The 27,164-nt window shown below is 50.8% G+C and overlaps 1 protein-coding gene across 2 annotated transcripts in view; it reads right to left on the reverse strand.

The window, feature by feature from the left end:
* The window catches only part of VPS13A (vacuolar protein sorting 13 homolog A), a 2,196,319-nt gene that overhangs the window by 1,270,650 nt on the left and 898,505 nt on the right, over nucleotides 1-27,164 (reverse strand). For both annotated transcript variants that reach the window (XM_078675860.1, XM_078675861.1), the window contains exons 36-37: nucleotides 25,067-25,197; nucleotides 3,151-3,332 (exon numbers count right to left, since the gene is read on the reverse strand). In XM_078675860.1, coding sequence (XP_078531986.1) covers nucleotides 3,151-3,332; nucleotides 25,067-25,197 — 313 coding nt within the window. The remainder of the gene's footprint in view (nucleotides 1-3,150; nucleotides 3,333-25,066; nucleotides 25,198-27,164) is intronic.

The following is a 27,164-nucleotide window of genomic DNA, read 5'->3' on the forward strand; positions in this document are numbered from 1 at the left end:
GTTTTGTTGTGTCTGCGAGATGTTCTGCCAGAAGGGGCTAACTTATTGGAAATTGCTCAGAATTCAAGAACATGCCCCACCTAATTTGCTTATATAAAGCATTATGGTGGTGTTGCCGATTCTGACTGGTACTTTTGAGTTATAGATTTGTGGGAGGACGGATTGTAGTTCTCCCGACTGCTCTGAGCTCCAGCACATTTATATGTCAACGTTTCTCCTGTAGCGACCACAGTTCTGTGGCCGACAGCTCTTGGAAGTAAGCTCCCCATCCTTCCATTTAGCCATGAGATGACCACAAGTTGACACTGTGGCTGAAGGAATGGTCTATGACATCCACCATGGGATTGCTTGTTTAATTTTCGTAGTCACAGCTAGCCTGTCCCTGAAGAAGCCAGATATTTGGGTCCATTGTCTGTCTAACTTCTCTTGTATGTGTCTCATGTGCAGCCTGCAGAATGGTATTAACACTACGCAAGAGGACATCATTCGTATTAGTCGTCTTTGTAGGAAGCATACGTTTATTTCCTCTTGTTTTACTATCTGTTTTGCCAGTCTTGTTAAAGCCGTTTGACTCACAACTGATGGGAAAGTCCTGGTTTCTGCAGAGTCTTTTATTACCCCTAAAAGTTAATCTGATTTGAGAGAAGAAGAGTAATCTTGTTTTTGCTGTCTGGCAGATATCCAAAACAGGGACTCCGCGAGCTTACCCAGTGGTTGCCACTTTGGCTCTGGTAGAGGGAGCCCGCAAGCCGTCAGGGGGTTGCTTCACAGCCAATGCATAGCAGATTTTAATGGCGAGCACAATCCATCTGGAGACTGTATATTTCTGCACTGCTGTGCTCTTTTTCGCACCAGTGAACCCAACAAAAAGCTGATTGCCTACCTAGTATTCCTTTGTGCGAACTATGTAGAATGTCTCTTTTCGGGTCCAAGCAATGGAGTTTTTCCTTTTCCCTTCTCCTTAGAGGGATGAGGCTGGGAGAAGAAGGTCTGCAGCATGATGGACTGGCCGACGTCAAAGGGTGTCAGCACCTTTTGCAAAAAGGAAACACATGTTCTTAGAGTCAGTTTGTCTGGAAAGAAGCTGGTGCACGGAGGATGGACAGAAAGAGCTTGCTGATCCTCCAGGTCGGTGTGATGGCTATCAAGATGGTCTTGATTGTGAAAAGACAAGAGTGCAGCAGCGCAATGGTACACGAGGGCAACACATGTTAAAAGCAAATTGAGGTCCTTGGTGGCATAACAAAAGGTGTGGAGGGGGGTGGGCTGGGGGTGACATATGCTGGAAGCCTTTTACCAAATGTGTCACAGCCAGTACCTTGCACAGGAATGGCTGATCCAGCAACCTCAAAGAAGCACAGATGGCTGAAAGATACCTTTTAACTTTGCCCAGACCAAGGCCTGACCGGACTAATGACAAAACTAACAACAACACTTCGAACAAGGGTGCAAATGCTCATCAATGCAGCAGTCACAAACTTTCCCCAATGGCAGGGGTGCACAGTCTTTGTTGATGGTAATAATTTGTGATCCACAAGGCATTGGTGACTGAGCTTGTCCACTCTGGCATTCAGAATCCCGCAAGGCTCTGCACAAACAGGAAAATGACCTGATGTTCCAGCCACATTCAGTGGCACAGCGTCCAAGACCCCATCCTGCCCTGCTCATTGCAGTACCACATGGTGGTCTGTGAGCACCTGAATCCGCTTCCCCCTTGACGGAAAGAAGGAAGACGAATACATTCTCAACTCTGAAAGGCTGATGTGGAGCAGAGATTCCACTAGAGCCCAAAGTCCTCGGATCTCCAACTCTCTCATATGGCCTCCCCTGCTCAGGAGTGACTCATATATCACTGCAGTGAAATCTGGGTGGGGAAGGGCGAGGGGTCTGCCGCTGACCCAATCACGGTCAGTCAGCCACCACTGCAGGACTTTTGCAGCTTCCTCTGATATCTGGACTAGGTTGGAGAGATTCCCATGGTGCTGTGCCCAGAGGGCCTACGAATCGTACTAGTGAGCGTGCATATGCCAGCGGGCATGTTGAACCAGCAGGAAAAGAAGGCAATGAGACCCAGCAGCCTCAGAGTCAGTCTTACTGAAATCCAGGATAATGGCTGAAACATCCAAATCCTAGACTCGCAGCTACAGCGGAGGGGTACGGAATAATATTGCATTGCATGGCGCCGATAAAAGGGAGCATCTGAAAGGGTGTTACTTTGGCACTCTGATAGTGAACTCGAGTGAATGCAGATGTCCACCGTAGTCTAGAGGTGTGTGACGAACTCCTGGGTCAAGCTCGGTTTTAACAGCCAGTCATCAAGGTAGGGGTAAGAATGGAATCCTGACCTCTGCAGATGGGCTGCAACCACCACAATCATTTTCATGAACACGTGAGGGGGACTGGTAAGGCCAAAAGGGAGTGCAGCATACAAAAAGTAATTGTGGACCACCGTGAACTGCAGGTAATATCGGTGGGCCAGCAGGATAGGCATATGAAAATAGGCATCCTACAAGTCCAATGCTACTCCCCTTTCTCGATGGTCAAGGGCAGACAATACCTGAGCCAACATGAGCATTTTGAATTTCCCCCCTTCTCAGGAAGTAGTTGAGAGGGTGTAGGTCTAGTATATGGCAGAGGCCTCAATCCTTTTTCTGCATGAAAGTAGCAGGAATAGAAATTATAACATACTTTTGATGTCGGCACCCTGTTGATAGCTCCTTTGGTGAAAAGAGCCTTTACCTCCTAACGCAGCAGAGAGAGGTGGTCCTCAGTCAGCCAGTCGGAGGATGGTGGCCTGGGTGGCAGTGTTTCTGTGACTGGAAGGTTGCAATACCGACAAACAATTTGGAGCACCCAGTTGTCTGGGCTCCATTGCATGTCAAACAAAAACAGTCAAGAAAGTACCCGAGATATCCTCCAGATGATCCTTGACCAATCATGTGCCTCAACCCAGTTAGGAAGGAGATTCTCACATCAAAATCAATTGCTTAACAAAACAAATAAGTGAATACTTTTGAAAACAAAATAAGTGTGCATTTTTTAATCTGAGAAAACTTGCAGAAGTATCAAATGTTATATACAAGGACAAATAGAGAGCATGAAAATCAAAGTACAGAATATATTTTATCAATTGTCAGAAAAAGAAAATACCTTGGAGTTGCCTTCTGGATATCTTTTCGTTTGTCATCCAGTGTGCAGTTTGTTAACTTGACTGATGCATTCATGGACCCATCAGACAACATTTTGACAGCAGTAACAATCAAGGCCAATCTGAATTCAGCAAGTTTTGAAAATTCGGCTCTTTGATCAACTTTCTGGTCAGAGATCTGGACCTGTCATCAACAAGGTGTTGAAAAATTACGTTACAAAATGTCTGCACTAGGAATACACTAATCTACATCTTACATTATAAACGTTACTTACACAACACATATACGGTTACAAAATAAGAAATACAAGAAAATTAAACAAAATATAAAACAGTTTACCTTCTATTAGTAGCATTTCTTTGAAATGTTCTTCAATTTTACTGTTTTTATCAGTGAAACTTGCAGCTTAAGAAAATCAACAGTTAAGATGCACATGTGCCCCACTTGCAATAATTTCTGCCTTATGCATTATTGATATAAATAATTACCGACAATGGCAGGTTCTTTTCTAATTAGCATTTCAAGATACGAGGGCATTGTAATGAACACACAACTAAATGAACAAGTTTCTTACCTTCGGTAATTCAGTATCTGTTACAGACTCGATCTAGCTGTAGATTTCTTACCTTTAAATTTCCCATGCGCCAGGCCGGATCCAGAAACTTTTGCTAAGCAATACCCCTTGTGCGCATCGTCGGGTGGATCCATTTGGCTCTGAGTGATGTCAATGGCGTTGTTAGAATCGGTTATAACGAGGCACCACCCAGGCACGCGGACGTTAGTACATTTCAGTTTTTCCCTGCCAGAAAAGCAGAGCAACATAGTAACTAACGTAGTCGTGTGCAAAACTAGGGCCCTGAACAACAAGTTACTTACCTTCAGTAACAATGTATCTGTAAGAGACATAGGTTAGTTATAGATTCCTTACATTAGAATTACCCCCAGGCCTCCGACTGGATACGGAGAATTTTTTCTTAGTACCGCTGCGCGTTGGTAGGTGGCGTTGGTAGACTCCGATTGCGTCATCGGCGTCGTGGACGCTAGGATGACGTTGCGATGTCTACTTAGATGCCGCCCAAGCGTGCTGATATCAGTTCTAACACAACTTTCATGCCAGAAGTACAGAACCATGAAAGACACTGACCACAGGTGTGCTATAACTAGGGCCCTCTAAGGGAGTCCCTATCCATAGAAGTCAGTTTGCAGAGCAGGTGGGAAGTGGGTTAAGTCATCTATAACTAACCTATGTCTCTTACAGATACATCGTTATCGAAGGTAAGTAACATGTTCATCTGAAAGAGACAGTTAGTTATATATTCCATAACTTTGACTAGATGCCCCAGCAATACCTTCCCCGGAGGAGGGACTGCGACCTAAGTTCACACCAAAAAGTTCTGGAGGACCGAATGGGAAAAATATCTGTCCCTCCAAACCTGGCTGTCGAGGCAGTAATGTCTGTTGAATGTGTGCAAGGATGCCCAAGTTGCCGCCTGGCAGATGTCAAAGAGTGGGACTCCACGTGCCAATACAGTAGTAGCTGCCGTTGCTCTAGTGGAATGAGCACACAGACCTACTGGAGGTTCCTTTTGTGCTAAAGCAGAACAGATTTTGCTACACAGGATAACCCATCGGGAGATAGTGCGCTTTTGGACAGCCCAAACTTTCCGGGCACCTACATAGCCAAAGAAGAGTTGATCATCCACCCGGAAATCTTTTGTGCAATCAAGAAGGGCAGCGCACGTTTTGGGTCCAGACGGTGGAGTCTCTCTTCCTTCTTGGAAGGGTGCGGAGGTGGGAAAAAGGTGAGCAAAGTGATTGTTTGTCCTATGTGAAATGGTGTAACCACTTTAGGAAGGAATGAGGGTCTCGTTCTAAGCACCACTTTGTCCGTATGCACAGAAAAGAAAGGGGGCTTAGAGGATAGAGCCTGACGCTCGCTCACCCTACGAGCAGCGGTGATGGCAAAAAGGAAAACAGTTTTTAAAGAAAGAAGCCTGAGAGGACAGGAGTGAAGAGGCTCGAAAGCAGTGTACATAAGATAAGTTAAAACAAGATTCAAGTCCCACTGGGGCATTATGAAAGGAGATGGAGGAGAGAGATAAATAATGCCCTTAAAAACAATCTATTTACAACAGGGGACTTGAATAAAGATGGCTGATCAGGTAGACAAAGGAAAGCAGAAATAGCCTCAAGATATCATTTAAGAGTGCCCAGAGCAGAGCCCTGCTGGGCCAAGGAAAGGATGAACAAGAAAACCTCGGAAAGAGGGGCAGAAAGGGGATCCACATCCTTTGCTGTGCACCATGCCATAAACTTATTCCATCGACATCGATTTAGTGGAGGGACGCATGGCTGCCAAGATGACATTACAAACTTTGGGCGGAAAGTCAAACCCTGTCAACTGTCACCACTCAATCTCCACTCTAGGAGGTGGAGGCTGGACAGGTTAGGGTGGAGGACCATCCCCTGTTGTTGCAACAGAAGATCCTCCCGAAGGAGCAGTCTGATCAGAGGATCGATGGCCATGCTTGAGAATTCCATGTACCAGACTCTTTGAGCCCAGTCCGGAGCCACAAGAATGACTTGGGCCCAGTCACGCTTGATTTTCTTCAGCATTCAGGACAAAAGTGGTACATGGGGAAAGGCGTACAGGAGGCAGCAGTTCCACTCGTTACGAAAAGCGTCACTGAGCAAGTGCTGCCTTGGAAACTCCAACGCGCAAAACTGCTGACATTGCGCATTCTCTTCGGTGGCTAACAGATCTAGCCAAGGCTCTCCCCACCACTGAAATAGACCTTGCACCACCTGAGAGTGAAGACGCCATTCGTGATCTACCAGGCACCGATGGCTAAGTTCAACCGCCCTGCATTCAGAGAACCTGCCAGGTCTTGCACCAACAGGGTTATACCCTGCTGTTCCAGCCACGACCAGAGACGAAGAGCCAATCGACAAAGAGTCCACTACCCCACCCCGCCCTGCTTGTTGCAGTACCCCATGGCAATGGTGTTGTCTGTGAACACCTGCACTAACTTCCTCTTGACAGAGGGAAGGAATATTTTGAATGCCAACTGAATCGCTCGGAAATCCAATACATTTATGTGGCCCCGTCTCCACCGGAGACCAGTGTCCCCTGATCTCCACCTCTCCCGGGTGGCCACCCCATCCCAGAAGTGACATCTTTCACGACTGTGAGATATGGTTGGGGGAGAGAAGTCTGCAGTTGACGTAATCGTGGTTCGTTAACCACCACTGCAGATCTTTCGCAGTACCTTCCAAGATCTGAATCACGTTGCTGAAATTTCCCCAATGCTGTGCCCACTGGAACTTCAAGTCCCAATGAAGAGCCCGCATACGCCATCTGCTGTGTCTTACCAACAGGATTCAGGAGGCCATGAGGACCAACAGCCTCAAAGTCAGTCTCACCGAAATCCTGGATAGAGGCTAAAATGTCAGAACCATATCCTGAATATCCTAGACTCGCTGCTTGGGAGGATAAGCCTGAAACTGCACTGTGTCCAGAACAGCTCGGATGAAATGGAGTGCCTGAAAAGCAGTCAGGTGTGACTTTGGCACGTTTATAGAGAGCCTCAGCGAATGCAGGTGGTTTGCCATAGTCTGGAGGTGGGAGATTGCCTGGGGGGAGGACGACTTCAACAGCCAGTCGTCGAGGTAGGGGAAGACTGACAACCCTAACCTACACAGATGAGCTGCAACAACAGCCATCACCTTGGTGAACACCCTAGAGGCACTGGTAAAGTCGAAGGAGAGCAGAGTAAACTGAAAGTGCTGATGGCCTACCTTGAAACGCTGGAAACGCCTGTGGACCGGCAGGATGCGAATGGGAAAATACGCGTCCTGAAGGTCCAACGCTGCCATCCAGCCTTCTTGGTCTAGGGCAGACAAGACCTGAGCCAGAGTGAGCATTTTGAATAACTCCTTTTTGAGGAAGAAGTTGACAGTCCGAAGATACAAAATGGGCTGTAGCCCCTTGTTCTTCTTCGGAATCAGAAAGTAGAGGGAAAAACAACCACTGCCTACTTCTGAAACTGGGACCCTTTCTATAGCTCCCTTGACCAAGAGAGCCGTATCTTCGTCGTGGAGCAACTTTAAATGATCCTTCATCAGCCGTTCCTGATTTGGCAGAAAAGGAGGAGGAAAAGAAAGAAAAGGTAGAGAATAACCCTTCTGGACTATCTTCAAGTCCCACTTGTCTGATGTTATGGATCTCCAGTGAGGGAGATAATGATGAATTCTACCACCAACTGGAGTAGTGTGGTTCTGCAGAATCAGCCTAGGATTGCTTGGAGGCTGCAGCTGTTGTGGTCAGTGTGGTTGATGACTTCTGGCCTCCATTCCGAGATTGGAATGCACTGCGTCCACGTCCTCGTACGCCTTCGGAAGTCTGAATGGGGCGGTGGCTGGGATAGGGCTGACACGGCTGGAAACCCCTTCCGTTGCCACAAAAGGAAGACTGGCCACGGGGGTGGAGGAGAAGCCAAAGGATCTGGCCTTAGCTCGAGAGTCCTTGAACCTCACCAGGGCCAAGTCTGACTTTTCCCCAAATAGGCAGGTTCCATCAAAGGGCATGTCCATCAAATTGGCTTGGTCATCACCTGAAGAGCTAGTTCTTTGAAGCCATGCATGGTGCCTCAATGCCACTGTCATTAAAATAAATCTGCCAAGCGAATCAGTTGTATCTAGGCCACACCGTATGGTGAATTTTGCTGCATCCCTCGCATCCTTGATAGCCTGGGAGAGCACAGTCCGGGCCTCCTCCGGGACTTGTGGCGGCACTTGCAAAACCGTCTCCCAAAGGGAATGTGAAAAAAGGCCCAATAAGCACACGGTATTCGCCAACCGCAATGCCATGCTGGAGGAAGAAAAAAACTTCTTCCTGAATGAATCCAGCCACTTGGATACCCTACCCGGAGGGGCGGAAGGGAATGCGTCTTGAGATGTAGAGGCTTCCACCACCAACTCTCTTGGGTGGGGTATTGGTTGAGGAATTTTGGGTCACCCGGATTTGGGCGATGGTGGCGTGCCATCGTCCGATTCACAGGAGCCCCTGTGCTAGGTTTGGACAATGCTCCTAGAAGGACGTCTGTAAGTGCCTCATTAAATAGCAAAAGAGGTTCAGAAGTGGAAGCCCCAGGTTGAAGCACCTCAGTCAGGATATTAAATCCTGACCTGCCCCAAGGGCAGCTCCAGTCCAAGGTCCTGGGCTGCCCTCTTCTCTTAACCACCATGGCCTAGGATGCTCCCTCCTCCGTAGCCAATGTTGGTGGTGAGAGCATGCCAGTATCTGGAGAAATATCCAGTCCACGGCCTGCACAAGTTCCCCATACCAGTCTAAATTCTCCTCAGGCACTTCCTGGGTTTCAAGAGGGTCCCCAGACCTCTCCTAATCCTCTACTGAGCCTAGCACATCCTCAAAGTGCTCAGGAGACATCAGAGAACCTCCGGGTTATGTCAATGTCGGAATCGGCGTCGATCAACGTTGTTCAGGCTCCTTATCATCGGGGATGAGGATGGGGCTTGCACCACAGATGGGTATCTGTGACTTCGCAGGCACCGACTTCGGATTTGATGCCAGGGAAAGGCGAGATGGCACGATCGGCATTGAAACGGATCTGGGATCGGATCCATGGGGCCTCACCCACGCTAAGGCCGGAGCCGACGGCGTTGAACCCAATGTCGCCCATTCTGCAACGCAGGGTCCGAACTATCATCAGCGGGTGTAACGAAGTGGGTTTCTGTTGCAGTAACCCCCCCACTCTTTGCCTGATAACTGATGTACTTTTCCTTGGTGTGCCCTGGGTCCCTGCCAATCAGGTACCCAGGGTCTGTGTTTCTTCCCTAAAAACTGTACTAAAGTCTAAACCCAATTGGCATCTCTGGCAACATGTCAGCCCCTGGTAAATTGTACCCTAGGTACCCAGGGCGGCCTTGTGACCAGAGAAGACCCCTAAGGGCTGCAACACTTATTGTGCCACCCTCAGGGGCCCTGTACCCTGACACCCAAACACTGCCTTTGCAGGCTGAGTGTGCTGGTGCAGAACTAAACAGAGTCGACATGACACACATCCCTGTGTGCCATGCCCACAAACACACTGCCCTGGCAGACATCAGTCACCCCTCTAGCTGGGTGCACTATGCCAGTGGTGTGGACACAGGTGCATGAGCCATGTGCCCCTACAGGACCCAGGGCCATTCCTGGGCACTGTAGGTGTAGTGATGCCATTAAGAGTATATGGTGCTGGGAGGTTGTCATTACGAACTCCACATCACCATGATGGCTACACTGAAGACTGAGAAGTTTGATATCAAACTTCCCAGCACATTAAACCCACACTGATGCCAGTGTGGGATTTAATGCCAAATCCACTACAGAGGGCAACTTAGAGTTGCCCCCTGAACCTAACCTACAATCCATGTATTGTCTGAGAGGCTGCCTAGGCTGCTACACAGCAGACATGTTGCTGGACCCCTGGGTGGAGAGCCATCCGCTCTCCTGGGCCTGCGACAATGCACGTCATGGGCGAGGTGCTAGGTCTCCTTCCCCAGGATGGGCAGGGTTAGCTTCAAAGGCATGCCGCCTTTGTGAGCTTCTCCAGGCCACTTGCTGTACCCAGCAACTGGCTCCCACCAGTTCTGACCCCACTCTGGTGAGAAGACTGGCGTGAAACCCCAAGGAAGGAAAGGGGTTGTGCCAGCCTCTGCCAACCCCACGCCTCTGGTGGGGGAGGCGAGGTGAAGCACATCTCCGGGCTCTCGCCATCTTGAGGATAGGGAGCCCTGCCCAATCAGAGATAGGCTCCTGCCCCCCTCCCACAGGAGAGGAGCAGGATAAGGGGTGAACTCACTCCAGGACAGCCCAATAAGCACACAGTATTCACCAACGGCAATGCCAGGCTGGAGGAAGAAAAAAACTTCTTCCTGAATGAATCCAGCCACTTGGATACCCTACCCGGAGGGGCGGAAGGGAATGCGTCTTGAGATGAGGAGGCTTCCACCACCAAACTCTCTGGGGTGGGGTATTGGTTGACTAATTTTGGGTCACCCGGAGCTGGGCGATGGTGGCGTGCCATCGTCGGATTCACAGGAGCCCCTGTGCTAGGTTTGGACAATGCTCCTAGAAGGACATCTGTAAGTGCCTCTTTAATTAGCAAAAGGGGTTCAGAAGTGGAAGCCCCAGGTTGAAGCACTTCAGTCAGGAGATTAAGTCCTGACCCGCCCCAAGGGCAACTCCAGTCCAAGGTCCTCGGCTGCCCTCTTCTCTTAACCACCATGGCATAGGATGCTTCCTCCGTAGCCAATGTTGGTGGAGAGAGCATGCCAGTATCTGGAGAAATATCCAGTCCACTGGCCTGCACAAGTTCCCCATACCAGTCTAAATTCTCTTCAGACACTTCCTGGGTTTCAAGAGGGTCCCCAGACCTCTCCCAAGCCTCTACTGAGCCTAGCACATCCTCAAAGTGCTCAGGAGACAACAGAGAACCTCTGGGTTATGTCAATGTCGGAATCGGCGTCGATCAACGCTGTTCCGGCTCCTTGTCATCGGGGATGAGGATGGGGCTTGCGCCACCGATTGGTATCTGTGACTTCGGAGGCACCGACTTCGGATTCGATGCCAGGAAAAGGCGAGATGGCACGATCGGCATCGAACCAGATCTGGGATCGAATCCCTGGGGCCCAACCCACGCTAAGGCCGGAGCCGACGGCGTCAAACCCAATGACACCATTCTGCCGCGCAGGGTCGGAAGTATCATCAGCGGGTGTAAGGAAGTAGGTTTCTGTTGCAGTAACCCCCCCACTTTTTGCCTGATAACTGATGCACTTTTCCTTGGTGTGCCCTGGGTTCCTGCCAATCAGGTACCCAGGGCCTGTGTTTCTTCCCTAAAAACTGTACTAAAGTCTAAATCCAATTAGCATCTCTGGCCACATGTCAGCCCCTGGTAAATGGTACACTAGGTACCCAGGGCATTGTGACCAGAGAAGACCCCGAAGGGCTGCAGCACTTATTGTGCCACCCTCAAAGAGTCGACATGGCACACATCCCTGTGTGCCATGCCCACAAACACACTGCCCTGGCATACATCAGTCACCCCTCTAGCTGGGTGCACTATGCCAGTAGTGTGGACACAGGTGCATGAGCCCTGTGCCCCTACAGTACCCAGGGCCATTCCTGGGCACTGTAAGTGCAGTGATGCCATTAAGAGTATATGGTGCTGGGAGGTTATCATTACGAACTCCACAGCACCATGCTGGCTACACTGAAGACTGAGAAGTTTGATATCAAACTTCTCAGCACAATAAACCCACACTGATGCCAGTGTGGGATTTAATGCCAAATGCTCTACAGAGGGCAACTTAGAGTTGCCTCCTGAACCTAACCTACACTCCACGTCTTGACTGAGAGGCTGCCTAGGCTGCCACACAGCAGACATGTTGCTGGACCCCTGGGTGGAGAGCCATCTGCTCTCCTGGGCCTGCAACAATGCACGTCCGGGGCGAGGTGCTAGGTCTCCTCCCCCAGGATGGGCAGGGGTAGCTTCAAAGGCATGCCGCCTTTGTGAGCTCCTCCAGGCCACTTGCTGTACTCAGCAACTGGCCCCCACCAGTTCTGACCCCTACTCTGGCGGGAAGACTGGCGTGAAACCCCAAGGAAGGAAAGAGGGTGTGCCAACCTCTGCCAACCCCACCCCTCAGGTGGGGGAGGAGAGGTGAAGCACATCTCCAGGCTCTCGCCATTTTGAGGATGGGGAGCCCTGCCCAATCAGAGATAGGCTCCTGCCCCCCTCCCACAGGAGAGGAGCAGGATAAGGGGTGTACTCACCCCAGGACAAGGACCCATCGGTCCCTGCTCTCACCCTACCTGTAACGCCCCTAAATTTGGTATTTAGGGGCTCCCAAACCTTCCTTCCTCAGATCCTGATTTGAAACAAGCAAGAAGATCAAGAAACCAGAAGACCTGCTGTGCAGCTGCTAACAAGAGGACGACACTAACTGACTTGGCCCCAGCCTTACCGGCCTGTTGATCCTTGAACCTGCTCCTGCAAAACTCGGGTGCCTTCAGTGGTCAGCAACCTCACAAACCCCAGAGGACCTGACTGCCTTGAGACTCTACCAAGACTGGGACTCCCACGAGCAGTGGTTCTGCTCAAAAAGCAACACCCCTGGTGCCGGCCAGGAACCATAAATCCAGCACAGTCTGCACCCGCAGAGCCCGGCCCGTGCCTGAGTGGACAAAGACCCTGAGGACGTCCCCCCGGCGATTGTGAACCGAAATCCAGTGCCCAAGGACCCTCCTCGATGACCCAGACGACGCCTGCAGCATCACAACCAGGGACCCCTCCAACCGCAACCAGCAGAGGGTAAGATTTCCAGAGGTCAAAAGACACCCCTGCACCGGGCGCCCCACGGCCCACTGGGCCCAACTCCGGGGTCCTCACCTATCCTCCAAGATCCAAACTTACCCCTCGAAGTGTTGGTCACTCCTGAATCTCCAACCCGAGCCTGCAGCCTTTGTTCATCTTCCAAGTTCTCCAATGAATAACATTGAGCGCCCAACGGCTTAAAAGCACCCTGCACCTAGCCGCCCGAGTGCCCCTGGCAGTGCAACCTTGGTCCTAATCTACTTCCCCATTTGCCCTGAGCAAGTGACCAAGAGCCCAGCTCCCACAGCCTGGTGGTCTGCTTGCCAGCAACCACCAACCGAAGGTCCCCTGCCTCTCATAGGATAACATTGGGCCTAACTACCTCTGCACCCGGCCGCACCTGTGCCGCTGAGGGTGAACCAACTATACCTACCTGACCCTGGGAGACCCCTGAGTCTATGTCTAGAACCTTAACTCTACCAGTCGAGTACTTACCCAAAAGCTGATAACTCACTTCTCTTCCATAGGGTAACATTGACTTTCATTTGGAAATTCTTCAAAGTGTGGGGTTTTGAAACTTTAAAATATTCATCTAAAATCAGCTGAACAACGAATTCCAATTTACTCACCTGTTATCAGGAGAGACTCAGTGCTGCATCTTTTAGCCCAGCACTGACAATGAAAAGTAATTTTAACTGTACTTACCAGTAACTTGAATTTCCTTCCATAGGAATCCATTGTCTGGTTTTCACCAGAAAAGTTTCTAAGTGTCGATTTTCGAAAACTACAAATATTCCTTAAAAATCGCCTGTATAACTTAAACGCTTTCTTTCAATTGTTTGCAGGAGATGCACCAGTGCTGGATCCAGGATCCACTACTGAGTAAGACAAAGTAACGACAACATTACTTACCTGCTAAGTGAATTTCCGCCCATAGGATAACATTGGTGATTCTATGTGAAAAAGTTTCCAAGTGTCAACTTTTAAAATACAATAATATTCCTCACAAATCACTACTGTAATCAAAACGCTTTTACTCAATTGTTTACTGGAGATGTTCCAGGACTGTATCTAGGATCCAGTCCTGTGGTTAGAAAAGTAATCTATAAAGTAACTAATTGCATTTAAATAGAAATTCCAATTGAGCTTAATGTTGCATTGTGTTTGAAATTGTGTTGCCTATCGGAACAACTGTAACTACTGTACTTACAAAGTCTATTGCCTATTTGAAAAGTATCTTACTAAAGTAACTCATTCTGAGAAGGTATATTTTGATACCTTAATGGTTCTAATATAAAACAACTATATATTTTTTATACAAACAATTGGCCTAGAGTTCAGTTCTTGAGTGTGTGAGACCATTTGCTGACTGAGTGTGTACAGCAAATGCTTTACACTGTCCTCTGATACTGCCTTACTGCTCGACCAAGCTACCACTTTAGAGAGTAAAGTTATATCTAACTTTAGCCTCTGCCAAACATCTGGGGACTGTGGACTCTGTGCACATTGTACCTTACTTTGGTCCAGTATATACAAAGCCACTTTCTTACAGCGGGGTGGTTCCGCTCAAATACGTGGTGCATGGCTTCGTAAAACCCTTATTTGAGTGGAAGTAGCTCCGGCTCCCCGAAAGGGGGGGAGACGCAAAGTCTACTCTGGCTCCGGGGAACCGTTCTTAGAGCATCGGTGCTCCTTACCTCTCTTGACAACGGACACCAGTTGAGTTGAAGACAAAGTCCGCTTGGACTTCTTCCCGTTCTTATGCCTCTTCCCCGAGTGTCCAGAGGACCTCAAATGTGATGACTAGGACTTCGGGCTCGGGAAGCGGTCCCGCGATCGGGACTGTGACCCTCCTCAGGGTCTCGCTAGATGGTGTCGACTGCCGGGCCGTGAGTAACTTCATCGTCCACTCCATTAAGGTCTTCGGAGCCATTGTGTATCATGGTCGCGCTCGAGACACCAAAGACATACGCGGTGGGGATCTGTGACCGATATCATGCAGGAACAAGTCCCGCACAGCTTGAAACCGGTCTTCCTCGAAGACATCCCTTGCACACGAAGTCAGAAAAAATTCACATTTTGACAAAAGACGTGAAACAGCTGCCTAAAGCAGCAGAGGGGTAGCTCTTCCCGAATTGGCGCTTAAGTGGTGCGGAAAGAAAAGAACTGATATCCGCGCACCTGGGTAGCGCGTATATAGGCACTGCAACGTCATAACCGACGCTAGCGATGTCACGTGGGGCTGAATGGAGCCATCCAACGTTGCACACTAAGGGTATTGCTCAGCGAACGTTTCTGGATCCAGCCTGACGCCTAGCAAATTCAAAGGTAAGGAATCTGCAGCTAAAAGTCTCAATCAGATGCAAGGGACTTCAGTAGCTCCCATCAAAAATGAGGATCTAGAGGTCACATGGAAATTTCCATGACATAGTGATTTGTTTTTTAGCCAATAATTGAGCCAGGTCAACACACCTATATTACAATTTCCTTCTTCTGGTTCTAAACATGAAGTCCACCAAGCAGGTTTCCGGTTTGCAAATGTTAGTCCTGCTAGTGAATGATGCGACCAGGTTCATACATTTTAACCAGTTATGCCTGATTGCAGGGAAAAATCCAAAGCATATGTAAAAACCCTGCACCTTCTGGGTTGCATCTTGGGGAGGTATCTCACACCTCTGGATATATTTTGTTTAAGTGCAGTGGTGTTAAATATGTTTGTTATTGTGCTGCAATAATTCAATTCCAGTGTTCTTGGAGACTTTTGCGAAGTAGTCCGCAACTGAGGTCTAGTAAACTTTTATCAGCTCCCACCTCTTCAACTCTAGACTCTTTCATTGGGGTTAGGGACATTTTTGTCACTCCTTGCTTAGCCCAGACACTGCCCTCCTAGCCCTGGCAAAATTGAGAAGTTTGCTAAGTATGTTGTGCATTTGAGCTCCACTCTGATACAACTCCAAGTAAATTTGTCGGACTGAATAAGTAAGTGTGGATTAGGTCAAAATCTGACCCATTAAGATTGGGGCATGATTGTAAATGTAATATATGTTTTAACAACTTGAAACTTCTGCAACACTGCCAGTACCTCTCTTTTGTATCTTTTGATCATTGTACAAAAAGCACAAGTTACTACTTGTGTAACGATATATCTGTAAGAGACATTAGTTAGTATTAGATTCCTTACCTTAGAATATCCCCAGGCGTCAGACTGGATCCGGATTTTTTTGCTTGGCAGTACCCTTGCGCATCGTTAGGCGTCGTCTGCGGCTCCGCGTCCGTCGTCGGCGTCGTGGGCGCCGTGATGACGTCGTCGGAGTACTTAGACGTCGCCTCCGCGTGCTGACGTCAGTTCTTAGACACAGCTTTTCCGCGCCAGAAACGCAGAGCCATGTTAAAAACCAACACTGGTGCCATTGAAACTAGGGCCCTGAAAGGGGACAACCCTAACCCTAGATATTGGTTCGCAGAACGGGGAGGATGGGCGGGTCGGTAAGGAATCTAATACTAACTAATGTCTCTTACAGATATATCGTTACACAAGTAGTAACTTGTGCATCTGAAAGAGACACGTTAGTATTAGATTCCTTACCCTAAAATAGATACCCCAGCAATATCAACCCCGGTGGTGGGTCTGCGAACCAATAATCACACCAGAAAGTCATCCCTCCGGACTTGACTGTCCAGGCAGTAGTGTCTTGCAAACGTGTGCAGCGATGCCCACGTAGCTGCCTGACAGATGTCCTGTGAGGGCACACCCCAGCCCAGAGCAGTTGTAGTCGCCGTGGCTCGGGTGGAATGAGCCCGTAATCCAACAGGGGGCTCCTTTCTAGCCAAGGAGTAGCATGCCTGGATACACAAGATGATCCACCGGGAGATGGTCCTCTTGTGCACCGCTTTCCCCTTCTTCGCGCCCACGTAACCAACAAAGAGTTGGTCATCCACCCGGAACCGGCGTGTGCGATCCAAGTAGAATGAGAGCGCACGTTTTGGGTCCAGACGGTGGAGCCACTCTTCCTCTTTAGAGGGGTGCGGTGGCGGGAAGAAGGTTGACAAGGTGATAGACTGCCCGATGTGGAAGGCCGTGACAAACTTGGGCAGGAAAGAAGGTTTGGTACGCAGCACCACTTTGTCCGGATGGACAAAAAGGAATGGTGGAGTACAGAAAGGGCCTGGAGCTCACTCACTCTCCTGGCAGAGGTGATGGCAACCAGGAAAGCAGTCTTCAAGGTCAGAAGGCGAAGAGGACAGTTGTGAAGTGGCTCAAAGGGAGCGCACATCAGAAATGTAACAACCAGGTTCAAGTCCCACTGCGGCATCACAAACGGAACAGGAGGAAACGTGTGTGTGATGCCCCTAAGAAATCTATTAACAATAGGGGACTTGAACAAAGAAGGTTGATCAGGCAGCCTGAGAAAGGCTGAAAGGGCAGAAAGGTAGCCCTTGATAGTGCCCAGAGCAGAGCCCTGCTGGGCAAGAGAAAGAAGGAAGAGAAGGACCTCAGAAAGAGGGGCATTGAGGGGATCCACAGCCTTTGCTGTGCACCATGCCACAAATCTGTTCCACCTGCAGGCGTATACCGACTTTGTGGAGGGACGCCTGGCTGCCAGAATGATGTTACAAACTTCAGGAGGCAAGTCAAATGGCCTCAACTGTCGCCGCTCAAGCTCCAAGCATGGAGGTGGAGACTGGACAGGTTCGGTGGAGGACCGTCCCCTGCTGCTGCGACAGAAGGTCCTCCTGAAGAGGCAGACGAACCGGGGGATCGACTGACATACTGAGTAGCTCTGGATACCAGTACCTTCTCGCCCAGTCCGGAGCCACAAGGATGACTTGGGCCCGGTCGCGCTTGATCTTCTTCAGCACTCTGAGCAGAAGTGGTATGGGCGGAAAGGCGTACAACAGACCGCAACTCCACTCGCGACGAAAAGCGTCTCCGAGCGAGTGCCGCCTTGGAAATTCCAACGCGCAGAACTGATGACATTGCGCGTTCTCTTTGGTGGCGAATAGACTAGCCAAGGCTCTCCCCATCGCTGAAAGAGGCCTTGCGCCACGTCCGAGTTCAGACGCCATTCGTGATCCATCATGCACCGATGGCTGAGCTCGTCCGCCCTGGCGTTCAGAGAACCCGCCAGGTGTTGAGCCACCAGGGTCACGCCCTGGCGTTCCAGCCATTGCCAAAGGCGAAGAGCCTCTTGACAAAGGATCCACGACCCCACCCCGCCTTGTTTGTTGCAGTACCACATGGCGGTGGTGTTGTCCGTGAACACCTGCACTACACTCCCCCGGACAGAGGGGAGGAATGCCTTCAGTGCCAGACGAATCGCCCTGAGCTCCAACAGGTTGATGTGGAGCCGGGTCTCCGCCGGAGACCAGAGGCCTCTGATCTCCGCCTCTCCCATGTGGCCTCCCCAGCCCTGGAGGGACGCGTCCGTCACAACTACGTGCTCCGGTTGGGGAAGGGAGAGGGATCTGCCGCTGACCCAATCGCGGTCCGTAAGCCACCACTGCAGCTGTCTCGCAGTGCCCTCCGAGATCAGGACGTGGTCGGATAGGTTGCCCTGATGCTGGGCCCACTGAAACTTCAGGTCCCACTGCAGAGCCCGCATCCGCCACCTGGCGTGATGCACCAGTAGGATGCAGGAGGCCATCAGCCCCAGAAGCCGCAGCGTCAACCTGACCGAAACCCGGGATAACGGCTGAAAGATGGGAATCAGAGCCTGAATATTCCGGACCCGCTGTTCGGGCGGATAAACCCGAAACCGCGCCGAGTCCAGAACCGCTCCGATGAAGAGGAGCTTCTGAGAGGGGCACAGGTGTGACTTCGGCACATTGATGGAGAACCCCAGCTGGTGCCGGAGGTCTGCCGTCGTCTGGAGGTGGCTGACGACTGTCTGGGGCGAGCCCGCCTTCAACAACCAGTCGTCGAGGTAGGGGAAGACTGAAACCCCTAACCTGCGCAGATGAGCTGCGACCACCGCCATCACCTTTGTGAACACCCGTGGGGCGCTGGTAAGGCCGAAGGGGAGCACGGTAAATTGAAAGTGCTCGTGGCCAACCATGAACCGCAGGCAGGACGGGGATATGAAAGTAAGCGTCCTGCAAGTCCAACGCTATCACCCAGTCTCCTGGATCCAGGGCAGCCAGGACCTGAGCCAGTGTCAGCATCTTGAACTTCTCCTTCCGGAGGAAGCCGTTGACGTTCCGTAGGTCCAAGATAGGGCGTAGGCCCCCCTTGCCCTTCTTGGGAACCAGAAAGTAGTGGAAGTAGCAACCACACCCTACTTCTGGCCCAGGAACGCGCTCGATGGCCCCCTTGGCCAAGAGGGCCGTAACTTCCTCCTGCAGAAGTCGCAAATGATCCCCCGATACACGGTGGTTCTGCGGTGGCATGGCTGGAGGAGTCGCCTCGAAGGGGAGGGAGTAGCCCCTTCGGACGATTTGCAGCACCCACCTGTCCGACGTGACAGTGCGCCAGTGGTGGTGGTGATGGCGAACCCTGCCTCCCACTGGCGTCACATGGGCCTGAAAGCACGGACTATGAGGGTTTTGAGGCGGATGCTGCGGGGGAAGGTGTGGACTGACCTCGCCGCTGCCCCCGACCGCCCGGACGGCGGTTCCCACGGCCGCCACCGCGTTGGGTATTGCCCTGCGGAGCGTGGCTGGCGGTGCGTGTGGGCGCACCCCTTCCGTGGCCACGAAAGGAGTGAAAGGCAGCCGATTGCTGGCGCTGGCCCGAGAGGCCCAAGGACTTGGCCGTAGCACTGGAGTCCTTAAAGCGCTCAAGCGCATGGTCTGCCTTGTCGCCAAAGAGGCGACGGCCATCGAACAGCATGTCCATGAGTGTGCTCTGGACATCTGCCGAGAAGTTGGCGGACCTCAGCCAGGCGTGGCGTCTGACCGCCACCGTCGTTGTCATCGCTCTACCTAGCGAGTCGGTGGTATCCAGCCCACACCTGATGGAATACTTGGCTGCATCCCGGCCCTCCATAAGGGCTTTGCCAAGTTTGGCCCGTACCTCCAACGGACACTCTGGTAGCACTTCCGCGACCTTATCCCACACAGAGTGTGTGTAACGTCCCAAGAGGCAGGCGGTGTTGGAAGACCGCAGGCCTAGACTAAGGGATGAGAAGATCTTCTTCCCATACTGGTCATACCTCTTGGATTCCCTGTCCGGCGGGGCCGACGGGAATGCGGTCTGGGAATTGGAGGCCTGGATGACCCGGCTCTCGGGGGTAGGGTGGGAGGACAGGAAACATGGGTCGCCCGGGGCTGGGCGGTGGCGTCTGGCCACGTTCCTATCTACGGGCGAACCCGTAGCGGGCTTGGACCAAGTGCCCAGAAGAACGTCGGTCAAGGCCTCATTAAAGGGCAGCAGAGGCTCGGCCGAGCTTGACTGCGGTTTAAGGACGTCAGTGAGGAGGTTAGTCCTCACGGCCGCGACGGGGAGCTCAAGGCCCAAGGCCTTGGCAGCCCTCATCAGCACCACACTATATGTTGCCCCCTCCTCCGAAGCCACGGTAGGAGGAGAGACAAAACCATTGTCTGGAGAGGTGTCCAGGCCACTGGCCTCCCCCAGGTCTCCTGTCCAGTCCTCCTGAGACTGACACTCTCTGGTCAGAGGGTCTTCAGACCCCTCCCAGTCCTCTTCATCACCCATCTCCTGAAATTCAGGGTTCTCAACCAATGGGGCCTGTTCATAAAAGTGAAATTCACCAAACGACGTCTGGAGCGGCGCCCATCGGGGCCGTCCCGACGGCTGAACAGGAACGAAGGTAGGACCGGGGCCGGCGCCGCCCGAGGACGGCGCCGGAGGCGACACCTGAGGGTCCGACGCCGGGGAGGTCGTCATATCCACCGGCGACGAACCAGATCCCGAAGGAGGACCAGCGGCGTCCTGCGGCGCCGGGCCCGAAGGCGCCGGCGGCGTCGGGACAACTGGACCCCTCGGCGCCGGGCCCGAAGGCGCCGGCGGCGTCGGGATAATGGGGGCCTGCGGCGCCGGGCCCGAAGGCGTTGGCGGCGTCGGGGCCGAAGCACCCGACGGCGTCGAGGCCGGAGCCGCCGACCCGCTAGGGCCCCCAGACGGGTCCGCTGGGCCCGGAGGCGCCGCGGAGCCCGTCGGAGGAGAGAGTTTCCTCATGGCCATGAGGAAGCGCTCGATCTCCTCCTGCGACGCGTTCAGCCCAGGGACCGGAGGGTGTGGAGCTGCACGCGGTGCCCGCGACTCCGACGGAGCCGCGTGGGTGGTGTCACCCGAACCCCCGGCCGCATCGCGCGAGCGTCGGGGGGAGTCCGAGGAGCGATGACGCCGCTTGGACTTCTTGTGCCTCTTACCTGACGACGACTTCGACCCGGAGGAGTGCGGCCTACTCTCGGAGCTGTGGTGGCTCCGAGCCCGCGACCTGTCCCTCGACCTCCCATGGGATCGGGACCGGGACCGACTGCCGGAGTTCGAGGCGCCTACGGGACCGCTCCCGCCTGGCTTTCGAGGAGAGGGCCCGGCAGTCGGAGCAGGCCTTGTCGTCGTGGTCGACGCCCAAACAAGATAAACACACGCGGTGAGGATCCGTGACCGACATCAGACGGTCGCAATCGTCACAGTGCTTGAAGCCGGGCATCCCTACGGCACCGTTCGGAGTCGAGAGACTTCGAAAAGCAATCAAAAATGATCAAAAAAGTTAGTCAAAAATTGACCAGGGTTACTGCTTTTTCCAGATCTGCGCTTGCTGGCGCGGAAAAAAGAAGAACTGACGTCAGCACGCGGAGGCGGCGTCTAAGTACTCCGACGACGTCATCACGGCGCCCACGACGCCGACGACGGACGCGGAGCCGCAGACGACGCCTACCGACGCGCAAGGGTACTGCTACGCAAAAATTTCCGGATCCAGTCTGACGCCTGGGGATATTCTAAGGTAAGGAATCTAATACTAACGTATGTCTCTTTCAGATACACAATGTTGAGTATCACACCAATGTTGCTGACTCATTAAATAACCCTTTTTTTTTTAAAACACTGGACGAGGAAAATACATACATTGACAGTTGCAAGCTGTGGGTATAGTAGAAAAAGACACAAACCTTACAAAACATATTGTACCATGTGCACTTGAACAAAAAAATAGTTTAATAAGTCAAGGCTACTCTTTAACAGGTATGAATCTCTGTAAGACTACCAAACATGTGCTAGAGGATTTACTGTGCTATGCACAGATGTCCGGAATGGTGTGTTCACCTACACTTTCAAAGAGAAACCCCAACCACTGATAGAAGAATTAGGGGGGGCCCTTTGGGTGTCCACCCGTTTTGCCACTGGCTTGACAGGTGATACAGGAGCTTACAAACTCCTTGACTTTTTGGGACATCTAGGGCCAATAAAAGTTTTTCCAAGATTTTGTCTGGCCCAGATGCCCAGCTAGGAGGATGTCATCGGCCAATCTGAGCAGGAATCGCTATACAACTGAGGTACTACCACTCAATCCCCTAGTGGCACCAGGTTTGGGGTCTATGGCCTCAGTGTACAGGAGTCACTCCTTCTAATACACCCTGAAGGAGCCCCTGTCATCTCCTGGATCCTGTGCAGCAGCTTGCTGACTCAGGCAGAGTGGGGCAGACCTGATGCCCAAGGCACAGATGTTCCGTAGAGGGTACCCCTGGCCACAAGAGTTAGAAGTTGTGAGGCTCAAGTTCCATGGGCTCAGTTCCGTAAGGGGCAGCCAAATCCTCTCCATGAGAAATGGGGCCCTGATCCTCTTGCTGTGTGGAAGCTGTTTCACCAGTCTTCCTACCTTTTCTCTTGGGAGGTTGGGCCATCATTTCAGGTTCCAACTCTCCTTTTTCACCTGTGCATTGTGCCCTGGTTTTCACACACACCATCTCAGGGATGTTTAGCATTGCTCCATGTGTCCTTCTTTCTACCTTAGCCCATGCTGAGGTATCTAGATAATTTCCAAGCAGACAAGAGACTGGTAGTTTTGGAGAGAAGACTACCTGTTTCAGGGCAGTAACCCCTCCCAAATCAAATATTACCATAGCCAGGGGATGGACTACAGTGTCAACAAATGCTTAGCTCTACCCTCTGATTAGCCTAACTGCTCGCCCACAAAATCTTAGGCCTCTCTGGACAGTATACCCCATTGTGGTGCACTATATCGAGGGATGGGTTTCCTACAAAGGTCTATTGGCCATAAAATAAGGATTGGATAGAAACATATGCTGGAAGCCCTTCAGAAAACAAGACAACAGGAGACTTGAACAGGGAGGGTTGATCAGGCAACAGCAAAAAAGCAGAGATGGCCAAAAGATACCTTTTAAGTATGCGCAGAGCAAAGATTTACTAGGCTAAAGTCAAAATAAAACAACAGCACTTTGAACAAGGGTGCAGACAGAGGGTCAACGCCCCTAGCGACCAAAATGACTTCAGAAGGGAAATTGAAGATTCCGAATTGTCACCAAATTGTCCGAATTGTGAGCAGGTTCGAGTGTCGAACATGACCCTCTTGCTGAGACAGGTGTTCCTCCGTAAGGGGTCCCGATGGGAGGATCAATGCTCATGCTCAGGAGTTCAGGATACCATACTCTTTGTAACCAATCCAGAGTCACAAGGATGACTTTGGCCTGGTCTGTCCTGATCTTCTTCAGTACTGAAGGTGGGAATGGTTTCGGAGAGAAGGCATACAGGAGTCTTGAGCCAAACTTGAGGCGAATCGAGTAGCCGAGTGAGAGCGCCTTAGAAGCTCAAATGTGCAGAAATGTTCACATTGTACGTTCTCAGCTGTGGCATATAGATCAAACCAAGGATCTACCCAGTCGCAGAGAGACCTTGCTTCACCTTCGGATGTAGACACCATTCATGATCCGAGAGACATCAATGGCTGACTTTGTTTGCCCTGGCATTCAGAGACTTTTGCAAAGAATGTCCCTTAGTAATATGGTGAAAGATGTTCAGAGGGATGAGTCACTGTGGATGAATCGCAGTGACGCTGTGGACCGATGCTATCCTCTCTACACGGTACACGCTGCCTCGTTTGAGTGCTTGCCAAATCAAAGATTGTGCTTTCATCTGACCAGACTAATTTGCCGGTCACAGATTCCAACCTTGCGTCAGGGCAACTTCATGCCACAGATTAGAGCGTCACTGCGATTCATCCACAGTGACTCATCCCTCTGAACATCTTTCACCATATTACTAAGGGGCATTCTTTGCAAAAAAACATTTCTGTCCTAATGATGGTCTTATAGACACCTGCAACCAAGACCGAAACGTCGACCTTTTACATCATCTCCAAAACAATTCATATGCACCAAGAATTAACCATCGTTTATTGTCTGACTTGGTTATTGCTTATAATTTACAGGAGCTGATGTACTGTTATGAACTGATTTGTTGATTTGTGTATACTTCTGTTCATAAATTTTTTTTGCTTGAACTTGATTTGTTCATTATATCCCCGTACAGATATTTATTTGATCAATTCAATACAATATTTTTTCAGATAAATTTACTTCTCAGTGTGCTTTTTCCCTTTTTCCTTAGTTTACCATTGATTGTTTCCATCAAAGAAAAGTCTTGTTGTTATCCCATGGATACATTAGAGTTAGATTTTTGCTAACTAACTCAAAATTTGATTATAAGTTAATAGTCAAACCAAATCCCTTGTAGCCACCTTTTACTTTAATTATTTATCGCCCAAGCCTACAAGGATCTATTGGGTTAGCCAATTCCTTTCACGTCTGATGAAAGGGGGCGTCTGAGAGGGAGTCCAGTGAAACTTCAGCATGTTGATTGAGAACCTTAGTGAATGCAGTTCGTCCGCCATAGTCTAGAGGTGGGTGGTGACCACCTGATGCGAGCCCGCCTTCACCAGTCAGTTGTCGAAGTAGGGACAGATTGGAAACCCTGACCTTCTCAGATGGGTTGCAACCACCACCATCTCTTTCGTGAACACACATAGGGTGCTGGTAAAGTCTAAGAGGCGCACGGTAAATTGAAAATGCTTGTGGAGCACCATGAACCACAGGTAATGTATGTGGACCAGCAGGACAGGGATGTGGAAATACGCATCCGGCAAGTCTGACTCTACAATCTAGTCTCCCAGATCCAGGGCAGACAGGACCTAAGTCAACATGAGCATATTGAATTTCTGCTTTTACAGGAAGTAGTTGAGAGGGCAAAGGTCCAGGGCAGGACGAATGCCTCCATCCTTCTTCAGCACCAGAGAAGAAGGAATAGAAACCACAACCTACTTTTGATGTCGAGACAGTGTTGATGGCTACTTAAGACAAAGGCTACACTTCCTAACACAGCACGAGATTCAAATATGATTGATCCGTGTGCAATGGTCCAGTCAGCAAAAAATAAAAAGGTGGGTAGGAACGCATCCAGTCCAATTGCCAATCATATTGATTAATTCAGGCATTTAAATCATTTGTTGACTTTAATCATACAAAAAGGTGGAGGTTGCAAACTTGATGAAAAATATTTCAAACGTGGATTTCTCCAACAAATCAAACAGGTTAATTTTGAAGACATTACTATTTTCTTACCTGAAGCTGTTTTGAATTTGGACAATGTAAATTAAGTGTCAGGGAGTCAAATTGGAAATCCAACTTCAGGGTTGTCTTAACTTTTACTGGAGTATATGTTTCCACTACAGCAGCTGTCACCACCGTTGTACCTTTCAAAGAATAATGTTTGTTACAGCAAGTTGAAATAATAAAGATATTAACAAAGCAGGCAAAACAAACATGGAATAAGCATGGCCATTCATCCAAATACATGTAGCCACCATATATTGTCAAAAATGAGTGTTCATCTTCGACATAATCTGCATCTTCAGCTCAGTGAGGGTCTTCTGGCCTAATCGAAAGACAAAAATGTCTAAAAAAGGAAGTGTTATTAAACTGGATAATATGAGCTTCAACCAAGTTGTCTATGTCGTACCAAATGTAAACACAAACAAACTACTGCTAAAAAACGTCAAAACCCAGCACTGAAGAAGAAATGAAATCGACTCCAAAAATAATGTCCACCTGCATCTTTTTAATGATGCTACATAATCCGCTTTCGTGGTGTTCTCCTCTTACACTTAAATTAACCTTGTCCAGTATACATCTACCTGGTTGGGAATAGAAGTGAGAACATTCAGCATCATAGGTTGCTTTTGGAGGCTCTGGCTCATTTGAAACTGGTTGCCTCATCATTAATGTTTTTCAACTGAGAAAACAACTTAAATTTGCTTATAGGGTATTTCTGTTTATTAATATACAGATGAAACAGCCAATATCCTGCTCAGTTAGACATTCTACATTTGGAAAATATTGTCTGTCAAGGTATTTTGGAACCTTCTGCCTGCCCCTTACGTTAGCCCATTCTTTAGTTATCTGTTTTCAACAGGGTTATAAATATTTGTTTTTGGTTCTGATTTCCAAAATGACATCTAGAATCCAGTTAGTGCTTTTGTATTTTCTTATCTGAAAGAGACTACTAGCAGCAGATTCCTTAACGTAGAATTATCCCCAGGTGTGAGATTGGACCCGGAAAGCTTTCTTGCCCATCATCTCTGCGCGCCGGGGGTTGGGCGGCCCCACTCGACTCCACCCGCCGTCCTCCGCTGGCGTGACGTCAGCGAGGTCACATAAGCCCCACCCTGGCGCGCTGATGTCAGTTTACTTCTTTTCCGCGTGTTCCTGGCCTGTTTTCACGCCCCTTTTTTCCACTTTTGAGCGTTGGTCTTGGGAACAGTGTGCGAATGCCTTCAGGCTTCAAGACATGCTTGTCTTGCGCGTGCCAGATGTCGGCGACGGACCTGCACCCTATCTGCATGTGGTATTTAGGAGAGCACCATGACTCCACAGACTGTGAGGCGTGTCAGCAAATAAAAAACCGAAGTCCCGGCGATGGCGCCGCATGAAACTCCTTTTCGGCACGCATGTCCAGGTCTTAGCCGCGTCCGTCCCCCGTGGACGGCTTCAAGAACCGCCGCCTCCGTCTCCAACATCGTCCTTCTCCCTGGCCGCAAGAGCATCGCTCACCTGTTGGTAAGTGTCGCAGTTTGTCCCAGAGGGCCGGTCCCCGGTCTGTTGGGGGCGTGGGCTCTCCGCAGATGGTGGGGCCCGCGCATCGCCACCCTATCCGCCGTTTCCCAGCACGGGGCGACTAGAGCCCAGATGGAGGCCTATGCAGCAGCCCTGCAGGCCTTGTTGGCTTCTACTTCTTCTCCTACCCCTCCTGGGACGCCTGCGGATCCCTTGCCGCATGCGGAGACTTCCACGACTTCCACGGCGTCGCCGGCGGCTCCGACGCCGACAGGTTCGGCTCCAGGTACGGAGGATGTGATGTCGTCGGGGCGCGGCTCTTTGGACCAAGGCGCCTCTGCCTTGCCGCAAACCTACGCGGGGGTCCCTGTGGTGTCGCGGGAGGTTGCCAGGGCTCGGGCGTGTCCTAGAGTCTCCCTCGGTCCGCTGGGCAGGCGGCAGCCTTGTCCGAGGCCGAGGTGACTACGCTCAGGCGCCGGTGGCTGCTAGCCCTGGCGGCGCCGCAGGGGCCAGCTGGAGGTCGGGGCATCTCACCGGGCCCCCCTCGTCCCTCCACTTAGGCAGCTGCCTCGTCGGATGTCGAGTCGGCACCATTGCGCAGCCGTTC

The sequence above is a fragment of the Lissotriton helveticus genome, chromosome 2_1 (assembly GCF_964261635.1).
Source record: "Lissotriton helveticus chromosome 2_1, aLisHel1.1, whole genome shotgun sequence".
Taxonomy (NCBI): Eukaryota; Metazoa; Chordata; class Amphibia; order Caudata; family Salamandridae; genus Lissotriton; species Lissotriton helveticus.